This window comes from Podarcis filfolensis (assembly GCF_964270895.1).
Source record: "Podarcis filfolensis genome assembly, chromosome: 8".
NCBI lineage: Eukaryota > Metazoa > Chordata > Lepidosauria > Squamata > Lacertidae > Podarcis > Podarcis filfolensis.
The window spans coordinates 65,597,676-65,625,175 of record NC_139611.1 but is presented as its reverse complement, the minus strand read 5'-3'; the positions used below and the strand labels follow the sequence as shown (position 1 = coordinate 65,625,175).

At 47.5% G+C, this 27,500-nt stretch overlaps 1 protein-coding gene across 1 annotated transcript in view; it reads right to left on the bottom strand.

Moving 5' to 3' along the window:
- AHDC1 (AT-hook DNA binding motif containing 1) overlaps positions 1–27,500 on the bottom strand; it is a 194,042-nt gene that overhangs the window by 7,507 nt on the left and 159,035 nt on the right. Inside the window, 4 exon segments of the mRNA XM_083626710.1 lie at positions 4,377–9,431; positions 10,335–10,372; positions 22,041–22,174; positions 22,180–22,212. Of these exon segments, the coding sequence (XP_083482836.1) occupies positions 4,420–9,431; positions 10,335–10,372; positions 22,041–22,174; positions 22,180–22,212 (5,217 nt within the window). The 3' untranslated portion in view covers positions 4,377–4,419.

Sequence of the window (27,500 nt, the reverse complement as noted above, 5' to 3'; positions counted from 1 at the left end):
CTGCATAAGCCCACCCCACCCCCATTCCGTCCCCTTCTGGGTCTGAAAATGACCCACACATGCATGGCTGCATGTTCTTTGAATGCACACAAAACAGGAGTTGCCTGTATATGGGTTTGTGTTTTAGAAACCTGCTTTAAAAAGATATGTTCAAATATTTGTGAAAGAAATATTCCATAGTTTAGCACTGCACCCTTGGTAGAAACTGGACATTATGGTGTGTGTGTGTGTGTGTGACAGAGAGAGAGAGATGGAAAGCCACAGATTGGTTTTCCATCCTTTCTGTTCCACAAAGTCCTATAAGACAAAACACATGACAAGACGTCATTGCATGGTAAGATTCACTATCCCTGTAAACAGCAAATGATGTGGAGCGTGGGTGGGGAAACTCACATGGCAATAATATAACAGCACACATTTTTCTAAATTACACTGGACCAGGAATGGGGAAACCTGTGGCTCTCTGGATGTTATTGGACTCCAACTCCCATGAGCCACAGCCAGCATGGCCCGTGTGAGGCAGCAGCAAAAAAGCTAATGCTATTCTAGGCTGCATCAACAAAAATATAGTGTCCAGATCATGGGAAATAACAGAATAGTGCTCTATTCTGCCTTGGTCAGAACACACCTGGAATCCTGTAGCCATTTCTGGGCATCACTGTTTAAGAAAGATATTGACAAGCCAGAAGAACAAAGAAACAGTGGGGTCACTCAGAGGAGAAGATGGTGAAATGCAAACAGGGGACACAGAAAGGGCTGAACTCCTCAATGCCTTCCTTGCCTCAGTCTTCTCCGATAAAGAAAACAATGCCCGACCTGAAGAATTTGGAGCAAATGATTCAGCAGAGGAAACACAGCCCAGAATAACTAAGGAGATAGTACAAGAATACTTGGCTAGTTTAGATGTATTCAAGTCTCCAGGGCCAGATGAACTGCATCCAAGAGTATTAAAAGAACTGGCAGATGTGATCTCAGAACCATTGGCAGTCATCTTTGAGAATTCCTGGAGAACAGGCGAAGTCCCGGCAGACTGGAGGAGGGCAAATGTTGTCCCTATTTTCAAAAAGGGGAAAAGAGAGGACCCAAATAATTACCGCCCAGTCAGTCTGACATCAATACCAGGGAAGATTCTGGAGCAGATCATTAAGCAAACAGTCTGTGAGCACCTAGAAAGGAATGCTGTGATCACCAATAGTCAGCATGGATTTCTGAAAAATAAGTCATGTCAGACTAACCTGATCTCGTTTTTTTGACAGAATTACAAGCCTGGTAAATGAAGGGAACGCAGTGGATGTAGCCTACCTTGATTTCAGCAAGGCATTTGACAAGGTGCCCCATGATATTCTTGTAAAGAAGCTGGTAAAATGCGGTCTTGACTATGCTACCACTCAGTGGATTTGTAACTGGCTGACTGACCGAACCCAAAGGGTGCTCATCAATGGTTCCTCTTCATCCTGGAGAAGAGTGACTAGTGGGGTGCCACAGGGTTCTGTCTTGGGCCCGGTCTTATTCAACATCTTTATCAACGACTTGGATGATGGACTCAAGGGCATCCTGATCAAATTTGCAGATGACACCAAACTGGGAGGGGTGGCTAACACCCCAGAGGACAGGATCACACTTCAAAACGACCTTGACAGATTAGAGAACTGGGCCAAAACAAACAAGATGAATTTTAACAGGGAGAAATGTAAAGTGTTGCACTTGGGCAAAAAAAATGAGAGGCACAAATACAAGATGGGTGACACCTGGCTTGAGAGCAGTACATGTGAAAAGGATCTAGGAGTCTTGGTTGACCACAAACTTGACATGAGCCAACAGTGTGACGCGGCAGCTAAAAAAGCCAATGCAGTTCTGGGCTGCATCAATAGGAGTATAGCATCTAGATCAAGGGAAGTAATAGTGCCACTGTATTCTGCTCTGGTCAGACCTCACCTGGAGTACTGTGTCCAGTTCTGGGCACCACAGTTCAAGAAGGACACTGACAAACTGGAACGTGTCCAGAGGAGGGCAACCAAAATGGTCAAAGGCCTGGAAACGATGCCTTATGAGGAACGGCTAAGGGAGCTGGGCATGTTTAGCCTGGAGAAGAGGAGGTTAAGGGGTGATATGATAGCCATGTTCAAATATATAAAAGGATGTCACATAGAGGAGGGAGAAAGGTTGTTTTCTGCTGCTCCAGAGAAGCGGACACGGAGCAATGGATCCAAACTACAAGAAAGAAGATTCCACCTAAACATTAGGAAGAACTTCCTGACAGTAAGAGCTGTTTGACAGTGGAATTTGCTGCCAAGGAGTGTGGTGGAGTCTCCTTCTTTGGAGGTCTTTAAGCAGAGGCTTGACAACCATATGTCAGGAGTGCTCTGATGGTGTTTCCTGCTTGGCAGGGGGTTGGACTCGATGGCCCTTGTGGTCTCTTCCAACTCTATGATTCTATGAATGTGTGCAGAGGAGGGCGACCAAGATGATCAAGGGTCTGGAAATGAAGCCTTATGAGGAACGGTTGAGGGAGTTGGGTATGTTTAGCTTGCATTAGAGGAAAGTGAGAGGAGATATGATCATAGAATCATAGAGTTGGAATCGTAGAGTTGGAAGGGTCCCTGAGGATCATCTAGTCCTCCCTGCAGCAGTGTAGGAATATGCAGCTATCCCATCCGTGAAAACCTTGGCGTTACCAGCACCACACTCTAGCCAGCTAAGCTATCCATGATTGCTTCAAGTTACTGGAAAGGATATTCTGACGGAACATCAGGAAGAACTTTATGATAGCAGAGGCAGACTTACGGAAGCATGGCAGGTTGGCCCAAACTGGGTGTCAAGCTGAGAGGGTGCTGCAGCAATGACTGTGGTGGTGGTGTCGTCAAATTTGGTGTTGCACAGGGTGCCACTGAAATGTGAAAGTCCGAAGTCCGCCCCTGTATTGCAGGGGCTTGGACTCAATGACCCATGGGGTCACTTCCAACTCTATAATTCTATGATTCAAAATGTGGAACAGCATCTAGCTGTATTTGCATGTGTTAGTTCCTTGCTTGTACAAGGGTCTATACACTCACAATCATCATAAAACCCAGTGAGATTTGCAAATGAAAACCTTTTGCCTCCAATTGAACAATGTTCAGAGCACAACAGAATAATACTAAACTTGAGAGGCCTGCACTTGCTTCTGTTAGCTTTTGGTGACCACCTAACCAGCACTTTGGGCAGCATTCAACTAATGAGCCCTGACAGTGGAAGGCTGTACAAGAACTTCTGCTGGCACAATGGAGTCCCCCCCCCCCCCCCATGCACATACCCAGAATTGGTTCAGGAGAATCCTTGGAACAGCACATAAGAGGAAAGGGCAGAATATTCCACCAGAGATGCTAGTGTTGGCAGAGGCGTTCAGCTTAGCGTTATGCTGAATTCCTCTCTTAATATTATTTATTTATCTATTTTTTCAGTTTATTTCTTGCCTTTCTGCATATAGTCCCCAAGGTGGCTAACACAGCAATAACAGAAATATAATAAACCAAATAGCTTGGATCCATCTTGCTTTATAGCTACTTTCCCTCTCTAAAATCACCCCCAAATCTCCTGTTAACAGTTTTCACCTCTGGAGCTTGTAGAAAGGCATTCTCAATACCTGCCCCTCATTCATGGAGCTTCTTTCACCTAGAGGTTCTTTAGAGCTCAGGCTGAAGTGCATTTCGGAAGTAGTGAAAGGCCCTTCAAGTTCAGGCATGCATCTGGAAGCCGAGGCTATGTACACATAGTTCCTATATTTACAGCATTTTGCTTTTTGCTAACTTGAGGGACGATTCACAGGTCCCTGTGTTTCTACCCCAGTGTGACAGCATCCTTTCTATAATATCTGAAGGGCGTTTGTGTGTCTGAAAATGTGTGTCCAGGAACTTCTCCTGACCATGACTTCTTGGAGACAGCCATAAGCACAGTACAGAAGTTACAGAAAGGGACAACGCCAACCTGAGACAAAGACACAGGGAACTGCATTTTGCTGTTACATGTGAAGTCATCCTTAGCACAGAGCTATCTCGCCTACATTTTGCCATAAGATGCAGAATACATATCTGCTTATTTACACCTCTGCCTGCAGCTGTATAACATGCACACCCGTGTCATACAAAGACCTCATACCTATGTAGTAACTGCTGGCACACAGACATCTGCTTTAAGGCAAGGGGCTGCAAGGATCTCAAAGCCACCACCTTTCTCCCCTCCCTTTGCAATAGTGCATCCCAGGTTTGATTCCCTCTCCCGCCTTTCATGTGCCAGGAAGCCCTTTCCTGGCACAGCTGTGATGAAGTTACACAACAAGCCCAAGACACCCTCCCTCCCACTAAAGCATGTCCCCTCCCCCCTTTTCCTCCAGCACCTACCCTGAAACAAAACCTCGTTGTCTGGTTGGCACTTCAGATGACACTACAATGAGGTGACTGTGAATGTGTCCTCAGGATGTTGCTCTAGCATTGGACCCAAAAACGCGCTCTTCTGGGCTGCAGTCATGATGGGGTGCCCTTGGGGTGCAAAACTGGGGTACCTATAGTTGTCCTGCAGCGGCAGCATAGAGTCTCTTGGGACTGGGGAGATATTCAAGTCGTTCATCAAGGGGCAAATGTAGGCCCCTCGGTGGTGGGCCCTTGCCATGTCCATAGGCTCCTTCTCGCTCTTGGAAGGGTTGGGGTTGGGGGGGCTGGTCAGGTGGGGGTTGAGGCAGGAGACATCTGGGCTTCTCCCCATGAAGTCCACTAGCATCCCAACCCCGGCTTTGTTGTCATAGGGAGGGCTGCGGGTGCTGGAGGTGGGGGAGTACCAATAGTTGGGGTTTTTGCAGCTGGGTGAGTCGTAGTGTGGCTGGGACATGGGCAGGTCCCGGCAAGACATGTGCGCGGCTGGGTGGGGCATGACACCAGCCCCTTGCATGCTGTGTTTGAGCGAGTCGCAGGCCGGGAGCTTGCGGATATCGCTGGGCCTCAAGTCCTCTTTGAAGGCCAGGGTTGGGGAGCAGTTGGGCGAGAAGGCTTTCTGTAAGCTTGCTTCAAACACAGTCTGCTGAGGGGGCGGGGCAGCAAGCTGGTGGGGCAGGGCGGGGAAATGCTTGCTGTCCAGGTCTGCCTGCCCTAGGCCAGGGGAGTCACTCTGGAAGCCTTGCCCAAAGGTGCCGTCCGAAGGGGTGGAGGGGTTCATGGAATAGGGCCCAGCAAAGTCGCAGGGGTCCCTTTCGCTGAGCCCAAAGCCCCGCGACTGGGAGGGCAGTGGGGACATGCTGCTGTCTCCACTGTAGTAGTCCAGGCCCAAATCTGTACTGTCTTGAAACATGGGGTTCACTTGCTGGGATTTGGTAGGGAACTTGGTCTTGCCAGTGCCTCTCTCCTTCTTGGAGGCACAGGCACCTCGGGAGCCTCGTGGCTGCCTGGCCCCCGTGCCCCTCTTGGAGGGGTATGCACCTGTCGAGAAGTTCAGGTGAGCAGCATCAAATATGTCCACTTTCTTCCGCCTACCACGTCCCGGCTTGGAGCTGCTCTGAAATAAGACACTCTGGTTCCAGTTGTAACCTGGGGCCGAAGATGACTCATTCCAGTCCATCATCAGCTTCTCCAGGCTAGAGAGGCTGGACTGGCCCTCACTAGACGAAGCCTCACTGTTGGCCCTTCTGTAGCCAGCTGGCTGGTTGAACTGGGTACTGTCCGATGAGGACTCGGAGAAGGTCTCAGAGACAGTCTGCTGCTTGGCCTTCTGGGGTGTGTAGTTGGAGATATCCAGGATAACATTGGGTTCGTTGATATGGCAGTCAAAGCCTGGGTTGTAAAGTTGGCTGAAGGTTTCAGAGTTCCAGTCCAGGTTGCTGTAGCCTTGCCGGAAAGCCCACTGGGAGGCACTGGGAAACTGCCGGCAGTTCTCCGGGGAGGGCTGAAAGGAGACTGAGCCCTTAGGGACCATGTAGCCACCTGGGGACACAGTGCTTGCCCGGCTGTCGCACCTCATGGGCGTGTGGGAGGAGCTGGAGAACTGGCTGGGATCCGAGCTGTTGAAGAAGGAGGCCTTATTCAATGGCAAGCTGGGCCCCGAAGTCTGCTGGGCATAGCTGGCACTATGGGCACTGCTCGGTGATGAGGGCAAGCTGTTGCCACTGCCATACGTGAAGCTGCAGTCTTTGTTGTTGGGGCAGTCCTGTGTGGCATGGTATGGCTTCCCTTGCTGGAACAAGCTAGAAGGTGTCACGCTCTGCCCACCACTGTTGCTGAAGCTGCCGTACTGTGCATAGCTGGAGGCTGCTGTGGAGTGGGTGGTGGGTGACCTGGAGACAGCTGAGAGAGGCGCCAGCTTCTGAAAGGCATCTGTGCTGCGGCATTCCGAAGCAGCCTGAGAAAGGCTGTATCCCGCTGATCGGCTGGGAGGGAACGACTGCCGGCTTGTCATGGCTGTGTGAAAGGGTGCCTCAGTAGTAGCAGTAGTGGTGGTGGAGGAGGGTGTGACTTTACCCCCTCTGCTTGGGTAAGATGTCATGCCCCTCTGCGTAGCGATGGCATTAGGAGGAGCCGTGTACGAAGGAGCAGATTTCCGCGACTCAGAGCGTGTATTTGAGAGGGCAAAGTCTAGCAAGTCAGAGGAATCATCTGAATCCAGTAGGGAGCGGAAATAGCCTGTGAAGAGGCTCTGTCTCTCCTGGCTTAGCTCGGACTGTGATGATGGGTTGCTCCCACCATAAAAACCAGTCCTACTGGATGAACTTGTCTCCAGTGTCGAAGAGTGGAAGGTCCGAGAGTCTTGGTAACTGCAGTTCCTGTTGGCTTGGCTGGAGAGGTGTCCATGATGGGACATCCAAAGACTTTCTTTGTCTCCGCCCCACTCGGAGGTCCCATCACTGAAGTTCTGGCCAAGGTTTTGCTCAGGAAACAGCGCCCCATTCTTGCGGGACCGCCTCTTCCTCTTCGGCTTCTCCATGGAGTCGGGCTCTGGCCGGCCCCTTTTTCGTGGGTGAACAGGGTCAGCATGCATGGCTGCTCCTGGGGCTGCCTTCTTCTTCTTGCCGATGCCTTCAAAAAAATCACTAAAGGAGCATCGAGGTGACCGGGCAGAGTGGCCGCCTCCACGCCCAAACCCGCCTCCTTTACCACCACGTCTGCGGAAACCTTGGACCCGGTGCAAAAAGTGGGAGATGCTTTGAGTGTCTGGGGCTTGGTGGATGGAGTCTGGCTCACTTGGGGTCCAGCAGCGAGGCGGGGAGCAACGAGCCGAGCACTGGCTCTGGCGGTTTAGGAAGGCAAGCTTTGCCAGGACATCAGAGTAGTCAGCTTTACTATCATTGGTGTCGGCGACATAGGAGGGCTGTGGTGATGCCAGTTTCTGTTTCCTCCTCCTCCGCTTTTTCACTTCTGGGGTGGGTTCCTTGGGTTTGCAGGGACCCAGCATCAGGTTTTTTGGGGGTCTCCCCCGCTTGCGCTTCAGGATAATAGGCATTTCACCTGGAGGAAAGACCACCACCACATTACGACCATTGTTCTTCATCTTCAGCAGTGGAGTTGGCTCCAACGAGCTGCAGGTTGTGAGCTCTTTGCCTTCCAGGTTCAAGTTGCTGTTGAGGGAGGACACTTTGTATGTCGTCTTGTTCCTCCTCCCAAGGGAGACAGGGATCTTGGCCATCTTCACCACCATCCTTCGCACTCCACGGCACTTGGGTTTTTGGACCTGCAGGTTGGCGGCTGGTTTCTGGCCATCTTCAGGTTCCAGTGGGGAAACGATGGGCTCCATCACTTCTGCTGTCACCGGCATCCTGACTTCATCTGGTTGTGCCATCACCACCTCCACCGGTACAGCCATGGGGAGGACTCTGTTTTCAGCTACAATCTCTGCCCGCCGGCCCCGGCCACCTCTCCGCCGGCGGCAGAGCATCTTTGGTTTATCTGTTCTACGTAGAGCATATTTCCTGTGATCATCCCTTCCCCGCCCTCCTCCTCGCCTTACTACTCCTCTCAGGGAGCAGCCTCCAAGGTGGGAGCTGGGTTGCAGCGAATGTGCTCCTAGGGACTCGTCTGTCCCTAGCTGGGGCTGGGAGTCTAACAACTTGGGCAGGGGGCCTAGCAGCTGGGCTTCTGGATCCAGAAGCTGGGCTTGGGAGTCGAGCAATTGGTGGTCCAGAGTCCCTAAAGACTGGAGCCCTAGTGGCTCAGAAAGGGGTTCCAGGGACTGAAGTGATAGTGATTCGGACAAGGGCTCCAGATTCTGCAGCTCCAAATGCTCCAGAGTCTGCAGCCCCAGTGGCGCAGGCAGTGGCTCCACCGTCTGCAGTGCCAGCGGTTCTGGAGGAGGCTCTAAAGACTTAGAGTCTACCAGCTGAGGCTGGTGTTCCAGAGACTGTGAACCAATTAACTGGGACCTTGAATCTAGCCCCTGGCTTTGCAGCAACTGGGAGTGGGGCTCCAGATGTTGATGATCTATTAACTGGGGGCCTGGGCATGCCAAAGAAGCCAGTTCACTCAGGATATCTGTATCAGCCAGTTCGGGATAATCAGTGGTATCAGATTCCGGGCTGCTAGCTTCATCTATGCTGCTTGATGATGCCTTCAAAGCAGGGCTACTCTGGGTGGCTGGGTACTGGGCACTCTGAGTGTCCCCCTCTGACTCTCCTTCACAGATGCCAGTGGGTCGGGTCTGCTTGGGCAGCTCAGCTTTGGTGCTGCCCTGCACTGCTACCTCCTCGGGGCTACGGATGCTGCTGGCAAGCATGGGTGAGGAGTAGAAGCTGTACTGCAGGCCCTGATCCTGGCCTTCCTCGTTGAGTGGTGGGTGGCTGTTAAGCTCTAGGCCACTGCAGTCCAGGTGAACGCCACAGCTCTTCAGGTCCTGGGAGAGGCGGTTGATGTCCTTCATGATGTCTATGAGCTGCACCACAGGGTAGAGGTTGATACGGCCATTTCCACACTTGCTCTTTAGCAGCGAGATGATGTTGTCAATGTTGCACCTTCCTGAGGCCAGAGTGGCATTGGAGAAGGTCTTGGCAGCTCTGTCGTGCGTGGCTGTCTCATCTAGGCCCCGGGTGTCAACAGGGCAGCCCAGAACATTGGCCGACGGCAAATCCTCTGCCTTGGGGCTGCCATGGGCGTGAAAGCTCTTGTACCGGTCAGCCGTCTCAGCATGACGCAGTGAGCTAGACTTGTGCTCACGGCCTAATGCTGAACAGGAACCTTCAGGAAAGCTGAGCATGCTGAAGGACAAGGCTTTTTCAGCCAGACACGCTGAAACCTTTTGACCAGGGTGCCCTGCCTGGTATAACTTTGGCTCTTGGGAGTAATCAGAAGAACTGCGGATGGCGCCTCCTGCTGGTGGGACTGACGGGCCCTGTGATTTCAGGCGCTTCCTAAATTCTTCTTCACCGGCATGCCTCTTGGCAGAACAGTTGCTGGGATGTACATCTGCAAACGTGGAACCTGGACCTGGAACAGGCAAAGAGGAGACATTAAGTTTTCCATGTTAATTGGTTCATGTAGAAGTGTGTGATAGACTTCAATATAAGACAGCATTGACTTCTGGGGCTTCATGGAGGATGCTATTATTGTTATTATTTAAATTTGTTAGTCATTTTATCTTGCCCTTGGCAACCCAAAGCAACTTGCAGCAAACAAACAAACAGACAGACAATAAACCCAACACAGATACGTTAAAACCAAGAGGAAAGAGAAATACATTAAAAATATCCCACCCACTTCTAAAAGGCCACAAATAAAGTCCTGATTAATATAGAGGAAAGTTTTTGCCTGGTGCCTAAAAATATGTAGTGAAGGCACTAGGGGAGAGCATTCCACAAATGGGAAGCCACTGCAGAAAAGGCTCATTCTCATGTTGTCACCCTCCAGATGGTCCTCAGATGATGAGCACAGTGTCTGAGTGTAGGCTCGCATGGGGAGAACTGGTCCTTGGGGTACTGTGGCCCTAAGCAGTTTAAGGCATTATAGGTCAAAGCCAGCAGCCTGAATTGGCCCAGAAACTGATTGACAGCCAGTGCAATTGGGTCAGGATTAGTGTTATATGCTCAAACCATCTTGCCCTGGTGATCAACCTGGATGCCAAATTCAGCACCAGTTTCTGGATTGTCTTCGGAAGCAGCCCCATTTACCACACATTGCAGTAATCTAACCTAGGGGTTACCAGAGCATAGATGGCAGAAGTTAGGCTATTCCTCTCCAGATGAAAGCCATGCAGACAGAGCCCAATGCAGGAGAACAAATGTGCATGTGTTACACAACAAATGAACTGTACAGAAGGGTCCTCAGCACCATTTGTTTCACTGCTGCTTTGCAAGAGAAGAGTGGGGTGAAAGTCCACAGCATAGAACTCACCTTCTGTTTTGCTGTTCCTGCTGTTACACTTGAGTTCTCTGTAGAGAAGGAAGACAAAAAAAGAAGAAGTTTAGACTGGAGAACAATCAGAGCCACCCTTTGCAGTCCTTCCTGTCGGTGGCTCACTCATGTCAATCTCGTTCTGCAATAAGGGACCCAAATCTACAGCTGGGCATTTAGTTGTACAAATATCCTCTTAGTGTTCTGGTGCCCCAGTTCTGCACAGACAAGCAGTGTGGGGGTGGAAAGGTGACTTAATGAAAAAAGGCATGGCTGGCTAACACCTTGAACAGGAGCACTCCACCATATTATTTTGCTGGTCCCACCTGTGGTTCTGATTATTATCCCACCTCAGAAGGGTTCTCTCCCATTAGCACTGTGCCTTTTCACCTCAAACCAATACCTTCTTTTGAGAGGGTTGCTCTTAACAGTGTTTCTGGGCTATGACTGATAACGAATTGCTGGAACACCTTTGTACTTCACCAGTCACCCTTGCGGGCCCCAAAATAGGTATGACGGGGGATTTCTTTTTTGGAGGGGGAACCCCCAAGCACTTTAAAGCAGGTACAATGCCCTTTTTTGACTGGAGCAGATGTGCTCAGAGAACAAGTGTTGCTTTTGCTGTCTAATATCCCTCAAATGCTGCTATTACCCCTAAAGTAACAAACAAACAAACAAACAAACAAACAAACAAACAAACAAACAAACAAACAAACACTAGCACAGCACAGATACCTGCATTTCGTTCTAATGCAGAGCTAATAGAAGCTATTTCTGTAGCTAATTAAGTGGGAGGAGGAGCTATTTAGATTGAGAATATGGCACCAAGGAAAGGGTTAAGCATTCAATTCACCCCTGGCTGCTTTATAGGCAAATATAACAACTCTCCCACATCATGCCTGTTTTGGCCCTGATTCTCAAAGGGAATAAAACAAGTCATTGTGAGGTTCCACTACAGTGGAGATTCTGAGGAAAATCCACCTCTCCCAAACATGGCTGCTTCATCTTATGAAGATTTTAACTATGATCGCTTACTCAGAAGCACCATTGAGCTCAGTGGTGGTTACTGCCTGGTAGCTGTGTTTAGGGCTGCACTCTTTAATGTGGATCAGGTAGCTCTTACTACTCAGCTTTCACTCACATTCAGACAGACAGACATTCAACAGGTGCAGTCATGAGGGAACTGAATTGTTTTTATTTCTGCCTGTCATTTAAAAGCTCGGAGCCGCTGTTCTGAGTGGATGTGGGTAACTCTGACAGAAATAAAAAAATTAAAAAGTGGATATTTCAGATGCATGCCAATGGGAGAAATGGAAACTATAAGCATGGATTGTATGATCGTGGAAGAAGGCAGATATTCTGGATGTATTAACAGGAAGTCAAGTATCTGGTATATGTAGCACAAGTCATTTTTGGCTACAGGCTCTTGCAGCCACGTCTCCACTAGGTGTCCCTGATGAGCTACAGATCCCCTTCCAAGCCGCCATGTCTGTCAAATGGTTAAAACCCCCCTCCCAAAGTTATTCCCACTTTCTGCTTAAACTTTCTGACCTGGCTGTGCTACTTCTCTGGCCTGACAGAAAGCCCTCTTTGTGCAGTTCCCCTTTTTGTGCGACAGCAGCAGAGCACTTTCCTTGCCCAGAGCCGGCTGAGGGAACGCACACCTGGCACCAGAAGGGTCACCCCCTTTTTTTATATATAGTATCAGTTACACGGTCTGTGCCTCCCCACGCTCTGGAAGGAAGGGCAACAGAAGGAAGGAAAGAAGGAAGGAAGGACACAGAGAAAGAGAGTGACGCTGAAGAAAAGAATGGAAGTTCTTTGTGTGCAACTTTCTCCTTGGCAGGGAGAAGGGAGGCCCAAACTGAACATTCACCATTCCAGCCTAGCCCCAAAGGGCCAGCCTCCACTTCAAAGGAGTCTCCTCCCTCAGACTGTGACAACCCTAGTCTGTCTGGGGAAGCCTTGCTTCAGACTGGCCGCACGGACGACAACCGGCCTACGCTGAGGCCAAGGGAGCTATGAGTACACATGAAGCAGAACATGTGTATCGCCTCTGTCTTTGCAGGCTTTGCTGTCGGAGGCGAGCAGCAAATGGTGTCTTCATCCTCTGCTCCAACCCCACCAGCCCAAAAACACAGCACCCAAAGACCGTCATGCTTTTGTGGCACCTGAGATAGAAAACCCCACAAGTGCCCAACCGGCACTAAAAAACAAAACAAACAAAGCACCCCAGTAATAATTTGCTGTCCTGTCATGACACCACAAAGCCAGCTGCCTGAGTGGACTGTTTCACTCTCCCCAGTAGAGGCAAGTTCAGCCTCTACTGGGGCAAGTTCAGCCTGCCTTCAGCCAGCGCCCAGCTTACACACAGCCATTCTGGGAGTGGCACCGGCTGCCCGCATCCTCAGGAGGAGTCTCAGTGTTGCCTTTGCAACAGCAGGATTAGTTGGCTTCACCTACTTTTGTTGTGGTTATTTGTTATATTTATCAGTAGTTTAAAAAAACAAACAAACCCCAAAGTGACTTACAAAACCAAGCCCTGAAAACAAATAGAAAATGTAGAGTAAGAAGAACCCCAAATGGTCACTGTAAAACAAATAAAGGAGCAGGTCCAACTTAACCTCCCCTCTTAGAATATATGCAGGAAATTAAGGTCCAAAGGCCTAGCTGAATAAACATGTTTTTGCACCTTAACACAGGTAGTGATGGCAGCCATGGCTTCCCAGGGAGAGCATTCATCAACAAAAGAGCCACCACGGAGAAGCCCTGCTTTGTGCCACTATCCTCTGCACCTCCCTTGGGAGGAGGCAGACAGAGAAGGATCTCAGATGAAGAATGCAGGGTCTAGGTTGCTTCATCAGGGAGAGGTGGTCCTAGAGATGATCCAACTACTGGCCGCCTGAGCATCAGCTTCCACAGTCTCTGCCTAGGGTTGCCATACATTTGGGAAATCCTGGACACATCCTCTTTTGGGGAGCCAACATTCCCATCTGGGGGGATTTTTACATTTTAAAGGAAATGTCTGGCTTTTGGGGGGAGTTTTTCGGCTCAGGTGTGGCAGCTCAGGCTTGGGCTGCTCTGCATGCCGTGGCCACTGCCAACCCGAGCCGGGGAAAGAGGGGTGAAGGCATGGGGGCAGTCCGCATGCCCACGCACCTCTTTCCCCAGCTTGGGCTGGCAGTTACTCGGACTGTCCTCTTTTTTGTGCTTCAATATATGGCAACCCTATCTCTGCCTAATGGTAGGGACAGGTCCTGGTTCTCTCGAAAGCCTAGTTCTCACAGGGTCGAGCAACCATATTGTCTTCCCATGGGCATCTGGTTGGCAACTGTGAGAAAAGAAGGCAGGACTGGATTGGCGTTTGGTCTGATCCAGCAAGGCTCTTCTTATGCCTGAATTGCATCACTTTAGACTGTGGGTAGAGGCTCATATGACGGAATGTTCCTTCATTCAAAAGCATTCCCTTCTGACAGAAGCCTAGCATGTTAGTGGGAAGAGATTCTAACTAAGATTCTCTTAAGAGCTACTTTTGTGTGTAAACAGGGTTGTTGTGGAGAAGCATTTGGTCATTATAGTCTCAGGGATTGCCTCTCTCCATATGAACCTACCTGGACCCTGAGATCATCTTCTGAGGCCCTTCTTCATGTGCCTCCTCCATGAGATGTCCAGAAGGTGGCAACATGAGAATGGGCCTTTTCTGCAGTGGCTCCCCGTTTGTGGAATGCTCTCTCCAGGGAAGTTCATCTGGCACCTTCATTATTCACATTTAGGCACAAGACAAAAGTCCTTTGATTGAGTGACATCTGATACCCTTTCAAATGTGTTGTGGGAGGGGGGATTATTGGTTTGGTTTTCTTCTTCTTAATATTATATATATTGTGTTTTTTATATTGTAATTTTATGTTGTGAACTGCCCTGAGTTCTGTGCATAAAGGGTAGTATGCAAATCTAATAAATAAATAATTGGAGTTTAAAATTGTACAGTCCAAACTCCTTAAGGAAATTTGAGCTGGCTCTAACCAAGCTGTGTGGTGTGTGTTTCAGACCCTATACACTGAGACTGGCTCCCTAAATACTGCCAGGCAAATAGAGTTTTTTGCGTTGCTTGGCAGGTAAACTGTTTTAATGGGATGAACTCAGTTTTTATCTGCTGAGCCTGTCTCCATTTTATATTGTTTTTATTGTTTTATTATGATATTGTGATTTTTAATTGTTGTAAGTCACCCTGACTCATGCATATGCATTAGAAGGGTGGAATATAATTTTCAAATAAGTAGATGGATAGATAGATATAAAAGAAAGAATATCATATGATAATCAGAGTTCAGCCAAGCTGCCTGGTTCAACACATTGTATACCTCCATGCAATTATGCGTGGGAATATGAGTCAGGGGCTGTAGATCAGTGCTGAAGATCTGCCTTGCATGCAAAATGTTCCAGGTTCAATCCACAATGGTCTGGTAAGTATAGGAACGTAGGAATCTGCCTTACAACTAGGTCAGTTTATTAATCCATCTAGCCAAATACTGTCTGCTTTGACTGGCAGCAGCTCTCCAGGGTCTCAGAAACAGAGAGGTCTTTCATATCACCTGTGCCTGAGCCTTCAGGTGGGGATGCCAGAGGTGGAATCAGAAATCTTATGCATGCAAAGCAGTGCTTTACTACTAAGCTAGATAGAGTCCTTGATTACTAAGATGTCTGAGTGCCCTGGGGTGGGGAGAAACAGCACAATTAAGTTCAACAAAACAGTAAACTTTAAAATAATAAAAACACATATTAAAAGTTTACTGTTGTGTAAGTGATGTGTTTATGCAGCAATATTCTTTTTTTAAAAAAACAACAACACAATAGCATCTTGAGCTCTTATTGGTAGGACAGGCTATGAATAAAAAGTAGAGGACATAAAATATAAAAGTAAGTTTTGCTCAAGGTAAGAATACATTCCCAAAATGGCAGAAAGAGCCATTGGGACTTTCCTTTCTCACCAGCCTCTTTAACTGAGGGTCCAGGAGAGCTGGGGCTGATGGGAGTTGTAGTCCAAAACATCCAGAGGGCATCAGGTTGGCAAAGGCTGCTGCAAATCTTTCACCCCACTCAGCCATTAGTGGATACAAACACACATAACAAAGGAAGAACTGGATACCTTGCCAGGGGGCCTCACTTTCTGTTTCCAGGGCCATAAACCTACTCTGCTTTCCCATTTATAGGGCAACTGATACCACCAAGGTAAAAGCAACTTTGAAGGTAACTTTGTTGTTGTTGCTAGATTTATATTAGTTGCAATGGGCGTAAATCAGAAGCCCGAGCTTCTGATGGCGCTCAGAGGTTAACAATGGAAGTGGTGGGATTACTTCCAGTGATAATCAAAGTCTGGCTCAGTTTTTACACACTGCCACAAACCACTCTACACATGTGGTGCTGGCAGGATGCCAATGGCAGGATGCAGACCGAGTCCCACATGTGCCAGCAGGATCTTTTCACAGCATTGCCACAGAAGTGGCTGGAGGTCAGCAGAGGTCAGCACTTTCCTGTGGCCGCTATGGGCTGAGATGGTTGAGACTTCTCCTCTCTTAAGTCATACAGTCAAAACGTACAGAGGAAGCACGTTCCCCCCTTGCCCTTTCCATTGTTATGTTTGTATTTTTTAAAAAACTGGTTCATGAATGTTTGTTTTTGCATCCATTCTCCATACTTCATGAAATATCATTAAAGTTTGCAATACTGATGGAGTGAGAGAGATATGCTGGCCATATTATGGGTGCTAGACAATTGGTACTTTCTTCCGCTGCCTTCTCCCCAGTCTATATTCACCGTGCTGGAAATTTGCAGAGCTAGTTTAGCAGAGGTCATTCCCCAAAGAGGAAGACGAGTCTTTGTAATGAGCCTGTGGGGAAGGACTTTGTTAAACTATCTGTGGTGTTAAGACCTGCCTTCATCCTGAAATAAACTACTTATGAGATGTTCCACAAGATGTGCTGAAAAAGCTCCTGGTGCACTGTGCTCTCTTTGAACAACAGGGTGCTTGAATCTGTGACTGTGCACAAATACATACCTTCTCTGACCTTTACAGTTTGATCTGCAGGGGTACATGCCACCAGTTCAAACACTGATTAGTCATTTGTTTTGCCTCTTTTCCCATGTTTCAGACAGGCTATCTGCCTTTTTATGTTACAGATAGGTAGCCGTGTTGGTCTGCCATAGTCAAAAAAATGTTTTTTTGTTTTGCCTTTTTATGGCAAGTGTCATAAGTTCACGTCAATGAAACTCAATTCAAGGCTTTTAAAATGTTGTTGTTTTTAAGTAACAGAACTGGGGGTTGGGGTGGGAAGGTAGATTCATATTGCCACAAACACTGGACCATCAGCGCTGTGCACAACCCACTTCTGTTGCAAAGCAGAAGAAGCAATTTCGCCTAAGTTTGACCTGGGAGAAAATCTGTTTTGTTTAAAACAGACTGTACTGAATGCGCTTCCAGAGCGTCCTACTGCTCAAGCAATGTTTTGTCATTATGCACCCTGTGTTTTAAAGCCAACTAGCCTGGTGTGTTCCCTTGTATGATGATTTAACCTTGTTTCCCAAAACCTGGGCAGTTTCCTTTAAAACCTCAATGAGTGATATGAGAAACTTTTTGCCTTTCAGTTTTTAACAAGGTATGTTTCCAGTCCAGAGACTCCCAACTGGTGGGTCAAGATTCCACCAGATTGGAAGTTGTGCATGGTTCCCCAGGAAGCACATTTAATGAGTTCAGGTATTTATACTTTACTCTGTATATCGCACAGCTAACAGAATATATTCTAACTCCTTTTGTGTGGTTCTGTCAGTTCTATTATTTGTTAAAAACGGAATAGAACAAAGAATCCACCAGTCCAGTGTGTTGCAAGGACTTTTTGTAAAAGCGCTGACAGTGGTAGGCATTGGGACACTTGCCCCATAAGTGTTGCAGGAACAACTTGTGATTCACCACATGGAGCAAATGCACACAGATAGAGCTGTTTCTGACAGCTGTGACCTAGCAAGGTCTTTGCACTGGTTAAACTATGGAATTAGCTCCCTCAAGAAGTAGTGATGGCCACCAACCTGCATGGCTTTAAAAGAGTAGACATAAATTCATGGAGGATAAGACTGTCAGTGGCTACTAACCAAAGCAGCGACTTTCTGCCTCAGCTGTTGGGAGGCAGTATATCTCTGAATACCATTTGCTGGGGCTCACAAGTGGGGCAGTGCTGTTGAACTCTGGTCCTGCTTGTAGGCTTCCCACAGACACCTAGTTGGCCACTGTGAGAAGGAGATACTGAGCTAGATGGGCCATATGCATGTTCTTCAGGACTCAGGAAACAGAGTGTGTGAAATATCAACCCTTGTCATTAGTAGGTAGCACAAAGCCTCTAGCCTGGCCTGGCCTACTATAAATAATGGCCGCGTGCCTCTCCTGGTAAATTCTCTTACCCAGCTCCTGACCGTAGGGGTTCTGGACTGGAAATGTTATTCTCCAGATCTAGATTCAGAGAAATTCACTAATGCAGCCTAGTCTAGACACTTCCACTGATTCTGTGGCTGAATATTGCAATGCACAACTGGGAAACACAGGAACGTGTTGAAGGAATTTCTTGTTAAAGAGCTAAGCTGGAAGTGGGAAGTAGCCCCCACCAAGGTTACATGCAATTTCTCTGGGTGGACTGCGCCACCTCCACTGACCCAATGATCCCCATCTCCTCTGCAAAGCCTGCCATGTGGACCAATGGGGGATTGGCACAGTTGCCATTCTGAATGAGTGCATCCAAGCCCTGATGGGAAAATGCCATGTGGTTATGCCCTCAGGCTCCAGTCTGGTGGGTAGCTCCAGGCTTGCAGGCTGCACTAAAAGGAGGCTGAGGTGGTTCCATGCCTGGTGCTGGAGAAAGAGGCTGAGCCACAGCAAGCACAGAAGGGAAGAACATTTCCCTTAGAACAAGCCAGCCCAGCTCAACAGAATGCCTCCTTTCTCCCTGTCCCACTCTGTGCTGCAAAAATGCAATTGCATACTGTTTAATGCTTTTAATTTTCAGCTACCTTCTGCATTACAAAGTGTTGGTTTTTCATGCCGTTCTGAGAGGGGGAGATGCAGCATGCAACTATCTTAAAGAAATAAAACAATCAGATACATCCTATATACCAGGAGTAGGGAACCTATGGATTTGTAGATATTGTTGGACATCTCTCATCAGCCCAGCCAGCTTGGTCAATGGTCAGAGATGTTTGAAGCTGCAGCTCAACAACATCTGGAGGGCAGCAAGTTCCACACCCCTGTCATATACTAATAGCAAATGCATTATCCAAGTGCTTATCCTTTTGTAGCCAAAACAGCACCACCCATGCACAAGAGAGAAGTGACAACAACAAAGAATACAGAAAAAACACAAATTTAGAAGAAGACAAATTCTGCTTGATGTTGTGGGGAGGCACTCCCAACAAAAGTTCAATGAGGACGGAGTGTGCTCTATGGGCATGGAATGCTGATGGGCTGTGGGGCAGGGTAGAGAAAACTAGTAGGAAGGGACAATAGAGTATCCTGGGAAAGGACATGGCTGGCAGGCTTTTTGAACAGGAACATTCCACACTGCAAAATTTTGCTGCAGTTTCCACTTGAAATAAATACTGCAATAAATAGAATGGAAGGGAGGTATAGCTCTACTCAACCATAATATGTTTTCCCCTAAAAGAAAAAGCTTAATCCATACAATGGGGCTCAACCAAAGCACAGTTAAACATATTTTCAAATCCTACAGATTTCAATATGGGAATTAAAGTCTGTGCTGCTGAAATCCCAGGAATTGTTTTAAAATAATACTTAACTTTGGCTGGATTATTTATTATCATTAATTACATTTCTACACTGCCCTTCATCTGAGGATCACAGGGCGATTTACCACCTCATGCAAGGTGATGAGTACTCTGAGCTATTTATTTATATTTGGAAAGATGCTACTATGGGAAAGGGTTAACCTGCATGCGGGAGGGGGAAGGCATTAATGGCTTTGATTCCCAATGCACACCATTCCTTACGAAACAAGAAGGGCAGAGAATGGAATGGCAGATCCACAGGTATGCGCTATGCTGCATTTTCACTCAGAGAGGCTCACATTGTATTTTTGGAGATGGAGAAGTATGGGTCAAGATGTGCCTCTTCAACTGGGCGGCTGGGAGGGAGGCAGTCCAGCCTCCTTCCATTCTCTCCTCCCGTGCCTGCACTCTCAACCCCCCACCCATAAACATCTTTCCCATGTTGTTTCACATACTGTATGTCCAGCCTCTTCTTGTTCCTCTTCCCTTCAGTCTTGGCACTGAAACCTTTTCCACTGCAGGCCCCAGCCAGCCTGCTAGCGAGACACAGCCTTCCCTCCTTCCCTCTCGCTCAGCTCCAGGAGGGCTCCACAGTTCAGAGAGCCTCTACAGGAAGTGACCTCAGTTCTTTGGCAGGCTTTGCCATGTTGCACCTACAGGAGCCATCTGCACCGTTCAGCAGGCTCCTCTCTCCTCCTCCTCCTCCTCCCCACTTTGTGAAGGACCATCACCCTTCCGCCTTAGATCTGCTCAGATCTTTTCAAAAGGGCTGTTTTTGCTTCATTTTCTAGATTCTCCGATTTTTCCATCCCCTGCCCCCAAACTTCCTGACACTGTCCAGTACGGGTAAGAAGGAAGGACTCCCATGTCTGCCGCAGACCTGGCTTTCCTCCTGATTTTCCGTACACTCCTACCCTGTTCTTGTGAGAACACTCCTTCTTTCGCTCCCCTCCCCACCTCTGCTTCACTGTTTCCAGGCAACTCTTGGCCAGATGTGGAGGGAGAAGGGTCAGGGAGGCAGTAGCTGTGCACAGCAGGGATCCACAGAGCCCTTGAGGGCAGCAGGGAGGGAGGGTGTTGGAGGAACCAAGATCTCTCTCTTCTAGAGCACTTCCTCAGCCCCCTCCCCCTTTCAATCAAAAGGGCTGAAGATAACAGGAGGAAAGGGAGGGCTCTTTAGGGAGCCAAGAACAGGGATGTGTGTATTCAGTCATTACACTGTGCAAAGAATAAACCCAGTACTACTGAGCATTCAGAATTCTCAGACTCTGCTCACTTTCTAAAGACAAACCCAAGTTTCTAGTCCCTAAGGCAGCCAGGAGAGGTCTATACGGAGATTCAAGAATCCCGGTTTTTCTTGCAGTTTTAAATAGTTTGTTTGCAGCCTTGTGCTTCGATGCTCAGGATCAGCATTGGGAAATCTCCTAGATGTCTGGTTGCACTGTGCTTCAAAATATATCTCCTCCCTCCAATCAGACAAAGTTTTCCCTTTTCCTGACATGTTACCTTCACAACCATCCTGCGAGGTAGGTTATGCTGAGAAAGCAAGCTTTGTGGCTGCATGGGGATTAGACTCTCCCCTGTCTAAATCTAATCCTCTTTCCACTTGTACACCACACAGGGTCTCAAATGCATAGGGCTACTTAGGAATTGGTAATAAAAGCATTTCTGCTGTATGAAAAGTAGGCATCTATATATACAGCAACACAGGAATGAAAATGTATTTCCTGCCATGGCACAAAGGAGAGCCAGGGGATTCTAAGCACACACACATGTGCAAACACACACACACACACACTTATTTATCTGCAGTACTTTCATTTCAGGGGTCCCTTCACCTTGTCTGGTTAAGGGTCAACCAATGTGAGCAAACTGGCATGGTGAATTACGTTTGGCATGCAGTGAGGCCCAGCTCCCTCCCAACAACATACACAAGCCTGCAACCAAGACGATATTTGTTTATGAAGTGGCAAACATAGGGCCGAGTCATGACATGTCTAGGAAGTGAAAGCATCACGAAGTCACAGCTCTACCCTGGGCTGAGGTTTGGTTGACACTACACAAATTTACAGAAGAAAGGGTGGCAAAATACTTGTAGATGAATGCATGGCACTACTTGGGGCAGCATGCCAGGCAACACCTTTTTTCTTAATGGTTCCATATCATGTTAAAAAATCCCAAACTTTCCCTACAAATAAAAGACTAGTATGGCAGTCAAGACCTCTCTGATCTGCTAGTTTTCTGCTTTCAGGGAACTCTGTGTAGATCTCTGTGTTTTAAACATTGGAAAAGCCTATTCAAAATTGGCATCCCTCTCTGGTCTGCAAATGGTAGAGACCAATCAACTATCTGATGCAGCTGAAAACATAGACTAAGCTTGAGTTTGAGCCCAATCCAGTGAACCCACACCCCCCACCTATTTAGCTTTGCTTGCCTGTTCAAATCAATATGGAATTTTTAGAGCAGTGGTAGGACTCCTCAGGAATCAGGGGTTGGATGCAGCCCTCCAACTTCCCTAACTGGCCCTTGGAACACTCCCTAGGCCACACTCCTTCTCCAGACCACACCCTCTACTGCCCCTGATTCACATCCCCACTAAGTGATTTTGCCTGGCCAGAACATGTCCTTGAATTCTGATCAGGATTCTCATGAACAAAGGTGAAATTTACATTCGCTGCTCCACCTCTTTTTGCCTGTGGCCCCACCCACCACTGGCATGTGGCCCACGGGTGGTGGTCCAGAAGGGAATGTGGCCCCTGGGCTGCAAAATATTTCCCCATTCATTTTGGAAACACACACACACACGAAAGCATGTTTGATTACCGGCAGGGGGCAAGCAGCAGCAGAGAGGGCCCACTCTCTGCCTTGTTCCCACCCGCTTACCTGGGCCGCCCGTATTTGCAGTGGAGGTTCACCCTGAAGTTTCTCTCACTGCCGTCCGCCTCGCTGTTGTTGGGCTGCCGCAGCCCCGGGCCCTGGCTGCGCGGGAACCATTCAGCTGGAGGGTTGGCTCCGTTTTCCAGTCCAATGGGCTGGCAGGCGATGGAGCTCCCATCTGTTAAATGGAAGCACACAGACCCGGGCGTGTGAAGCAGCAACAGAGCAGGCAGAAGGTACAAGGAGGAGGAAGGGACAGATCTTTTTTTATATATTAATAATAATAACCAGGAAATTTAATTTCAACGGGAGCGGAGGGCAGCAAGACTACAAAAGCCCAACAGTGCTTTGGCTATGGATGTGCAGGTGACAGGGCAGATGAGCAAGTGTTTGTGGCGGCAGGCAGGGCAGAAGGAAGAAGGGTGGTGGTATCTCTCCTTCCCCCCTCACTGTCCAATCTTGCAGGCTTTTAGTAAGTTGATGCTGCCTCCTTGTAAAGATAGTGGACGGGGGGGGGAGAGTGAGGCAGGGGAGTTATGTATATGGCATCACTAAGTGCAGGAAGACATTTTGCTGAATTGTACTTTGTACTGCTAATAACACATATACAGGTCATCTTGGGGTTATTTATTGTCTGTGTCATGCAGGGTATAGAGAATAATGCCAATTCATGCCCACCCATATTCGCAGCCATGTTTCCCTGCTGCCACCCTCCCGCCGGAACCACATCATCTCTGGCACAACAAATTTGTGCCAAGGCTACAGCCAGATAAGGGGGGGACATTGCGTCTCTCTGTCCAAGGTTTGAGACGGCTCCTGCTCAAGGTCACCAAAAAAAGGAAAGGGTGTGGGGAGGCTTGGCTTTGGTCTATAACAGATGTGCACAAAGGGGCCTGGCTCCTGGAGAATGCAACCCCACCTCGACCCAGAGGGATTATGCTGTGGGTCAGATGTCTCTGCAGCCCTGATAAACAGACAGACAAAATGTCCGTGCATCCTTCTGCATGCCAGGCCTGGCTGTCACTCATCAGATCCGCCTCATCTCCAGCCCAGGCTCTCTTGGCCTTTCCTTCCTTGTCTGGCTCCCCTCCTCTCCCCTCCCTTCCCTCTCCTTTTTGTCCATCTCATCATAGCCCTGCAGGGGGACCGGCCAAACTCTATTAGCTACAGTCATCCTGCTGTCTCAAGCTGTGTCTGTGAGTGTGTGTGTGTGTAATGGGGGGGCATGCATGCTCTGTGCAAGTTATCCCTGTTTGAATCACTAAATGTTGGTGATATGCAGCTTTGCACCTTTGCTCGCATGCCTGGATGTGTGCTATTTTGCAGGCATGCATCTGTGTGTCTATTTATTGAACAGGACATAAAATTCCAACTTGACGAGCTTCACGACTACTTGGCAAGGTAGATCAGGAGTGATCAAGAGTGGCCAATCGGCAGCCTGGGGGCCAGATCTAGTGCCCAAATCTGTTTTATCATGCCTCTGATAACCCTAACCAATATTTAAATCAAGATGTGGTATGAATTTTGGTCAAGAGTTTGACGTGGGGAGGAAATGAAAAATTGTTCTCAGACATTGCAATACGTACAGATATTCTACACCTGCCGTGTAGCATCTCTCTTTGGCTTTCATACACACTGTCTCAGCTGCACCCAAATTCATATGCTCGCTATAGCCTTGTTGTTTACTGTTACTGACTTTAAACAACTCCCAAATAAATGAGCTGGGGTTATGAAGACCTTTTCAGACCCAGGGGCCACCTGTAACCTGATGATACATCATGGGGTTCAATTTATTTCCTTTTTTAAAAAAAATTGTCACATGGTCCCCATATTTGCTTCTGCTTATGCAGAGAACGCACCTGTATCTTTCACTGCTGTACAGAAGAGAGAATTTTGGCAATTGCTGCTTCTTATGCAGTGATGGGAAAAACTGTTCCTGTCAAAATGATTTCATCTTCACAGGCATTTAAAGGAATGGAATTCATTCTTCCAACCACTTCTGATCTCCCCACCCCCTTGTTTCCTTCACTCTTCCTACTTCTTTTAGAAGATAAATAAAATCCGAAAGAAAAAGAAAAGTTGGTGGTGCCCATGGTGTCACACATCTGGATGCTGTCAGGCCAGGACTTTGGGGCGGAAGATCAAGTACCCACCCATCAGGAAGGCCCCCAATGCAACAGGGCTGGCTTACCACACATTGAAGTAAGTGAAACAGCGCACACTGTCATCCAAAGAGCCCTCCCTGTAAGACTATTTAAAGATGCAACATTATCTAAGGCAGAGGTGGAGAACTTGTTACCTTTCCAGATCTTGCTGAACTACAACTCCCATCATGCCTAGCCACTGGACACACTGACTAGGGTTCATGGGAGTTGCGGTTCAGCAATGTCTGAAAAGCCACAGGTTAACCACTCCTGATGTGAAGCAAGGCTAGGGAACCTGTGGTTCTCTAGGTGCCACTGGGCTCTCAACTCCCATTAGCCCCAGCAAGCATGGCCACAAGAAATGAGTCCTGGCAGAACATTACATTGGCTATGTGCACCATTGCCCTCACCCACCAGTTGAAAGTCCATTATCAAGACCCTCCCAAACTGCAGCCTGCCATTGGTTTCCTATTTAATCCATAAAGGAAGTCCAACTGGAAACACAGCACAACTTGGTAGCATGTCCAGCAGTTTTATAAGGCTAAGAAACGGGAAGAATCACAAACACACTTACAGAGAAAATAAAGGCGCTATTTCTGAAAAGATGGAATATAGCACAGAGTTACAGGCGCTTACTTCTGAAAAACAAAAAGAAAGCCGCTGCACACCAACTCCTCCTTCTCTGGGATTTGGCTGGCCAAAGTGATGGTCTGACTTGTTTTGATAGTTCTGGCTTTTAGGTCATAAAACAGCCCCTCTGGCATGTCCAGATGCAATGCCCTAAACAGTGTACAGTGGTACCTCGGGTTTACATGCGCTTCAGGTTACATACGCTTCAGGATACAGACTCCGCTAACCCAGAAATTTTACCTCGGGTTAAGAACTTTGCTTCAGGATGAGAACAGAAATCGTGCTCTGGTGGTGCAGCAGCAGTGGGAGGCCCCATTAGCTAAAGTGGTGCTTCAGGTTAAGAACAGTTTCAGGTTAAGAACGGACCTCCAGAATGAATTAAGTACTTAACCCGAGGTACCACTGTATTTGAAGGGTCAGCCTTCCCTCACATGAGCCTGCCCGCGGTGCTCTTCAATGGAAGCTTTGCTCTGTGCCCTGCAGCTGTGCTCAGGAGCCCAGTTGGGTGGGCATGACCAGATGGAGGAGCTTCCTACCTTGGGAGGCCTGGATGGTCTCCTTTCTGATGGCTTTCAAGTGTTAAATCCTCTCTCTTTTTACCAGTTCTTGGGACTGACAAACATTTTGCTTTTATTCTTTCTATTGTATTATTTTATTACATCTATATCCCACTTTCTTCCTTAACAGAACCAAAGATGGCATACATGCAGTTCCAAGGTAGTCTAACCATACCCTGGTACTGACCATACCCTGGGGACATAAAGTTATGTTTTTAACTTGTGATTTTGAGCTGCTTATGTGCATTTAAGGTCAAAAGGCAGGACAGAAATATTTTATTAATAAATTTTAAAAATTACGCCATTACAAGTTTGATGTGGTATGAAGGCTCAGGTTCACATGTTCCCTTCTTTTGTGCATAATTCCCAGATCTAGTTTGAGGCAAACTACAGTTTAGGGATGCTTCATTATTTCATTCATTCTTTGTGGATTTCGGTATGTACTGACTTCCTGGATGAATATACCGTATTTTTCGCCCCATAGGGTGCACCAGCCCATAGGGCGCACCTAGTTTTTGGGGGGGGAAATAAAGAAAAAAAATTATTTCCCCTCCAGGCGCGGGGCTGGGGCAGGGGAAGCCCGAGCTTCCCCCGACCCCAGCCCCCAGAACAGGCTGCTATCCGCAAGCCTAGGGAGCCCGGCAGGAAGTCGCACCGGTCTCCCCAGGCTTGCGGAGAGCTGCGCGAAGCCCAAAGCCTGCAGGCAGCTCTCCGCAAGCTGTGGGAGAGCTGCGCGACTTTGCGCCGGGCTCCCTAGGCTTGCCGATAGCTTCCTAAAGCCTGGAGAGCGAGAGGGGTTGGTGCGCACCGACCCCTCTCGCTCTCCAGGCTTCAGCGAAAGCCTGCATTCGCCCCATAAGATGCACACACATTTCCCCTTCATTTTTGGAGGGGAAAAAGTGCGTCCTATAGGGTGAAAAATATGGTAGTTATTCAACAGTTAGTCATCTTAAAATTTTGAGATGTGTTTCTGTGCTCAGAAATGGTACCAAAATGCATATAAAAATTCACATTTTAGGATAAAATTTAGAAATACTTTTGAGAGAAAAGGTTTAGAAATCTGTACTTTAGAAAATAAAATAAAATTATAAACATACAATGAAATCATGCAAAGTACACAAGACATTAAAAATGGAAATGTACAGAAAAGGATCCAACAAGTGTTGGAAATGTAAACAATTGGAAGGTACATTTTATCATATGTGGTGGAAATGTGAGATTGTTAAAAAAATTCTGGGAAATGATTTATAATGAAATGAAAAAAATGTTCAGAATACCTTTTGTAAAATAACCAGAAGCCTTTCTGTTAGGAGTTGTAGGAGCGAAGGTGCCAAAAGAACAGAAGAATTTGTTTATGTATGCTACGACCGCCACCCGTTAGCTCAAAGATGGAAAAAAAAAACCATCCCGACCAAAGAAGATTGGCAAAATAAATTAATGGAATATGCTGAAATGGTGAAATTAACTGTAAAGCTCAGAGACCAAGACAGTAAGAATTTTAGAAAGGATTGGGAAATGTTCATTGTATATATTCAAAAGTATTGTAAACATGTTAAAACATTGGCAGGATTTTAAGAGCACTTGTAATTTTAGAGAAACTATGAAAGAAATTGGAAGAAATTTTTTTTGGAGTAATAATGATATGCAATGGGAAAGGAAAATTAAGGAACCAGAGGATGGGGTGGAGGGAAGTCATGGGATTTGGGGAATCCTTAATTTTAAATTTTAAATTGGTTTTACTTACAGTTTTGTTTGTGTGTTTGAAAATACTGTTTTTGATATGGTTTTTATTTTAATTTTGGACAGTTTGTTAAAATTTAATAATAATAAAAAAGAATAAAAATGGAAATGTGTATTTTGTGAGAAAATACTATTTATACATGAGGATTTAAAAAAAAAAAGAAAACCACGGATTAATACAGAAGGAAGATGGAAAAGAATTATGAATGAGCACATGTGAAACTGTCATGGACCAGAAATAGATGGCTCCATCCACCATACTACAGCTCGTCATTGCACCTGAACCAGCAAACTATGGCCTGGGGTGATTCTGCAAGCCAGGATCAGAAACCGGGGGGGGGGGCAGGGGACACACACATTGGTTTGTGATCCTGATTTACAGGCAAACACAACCC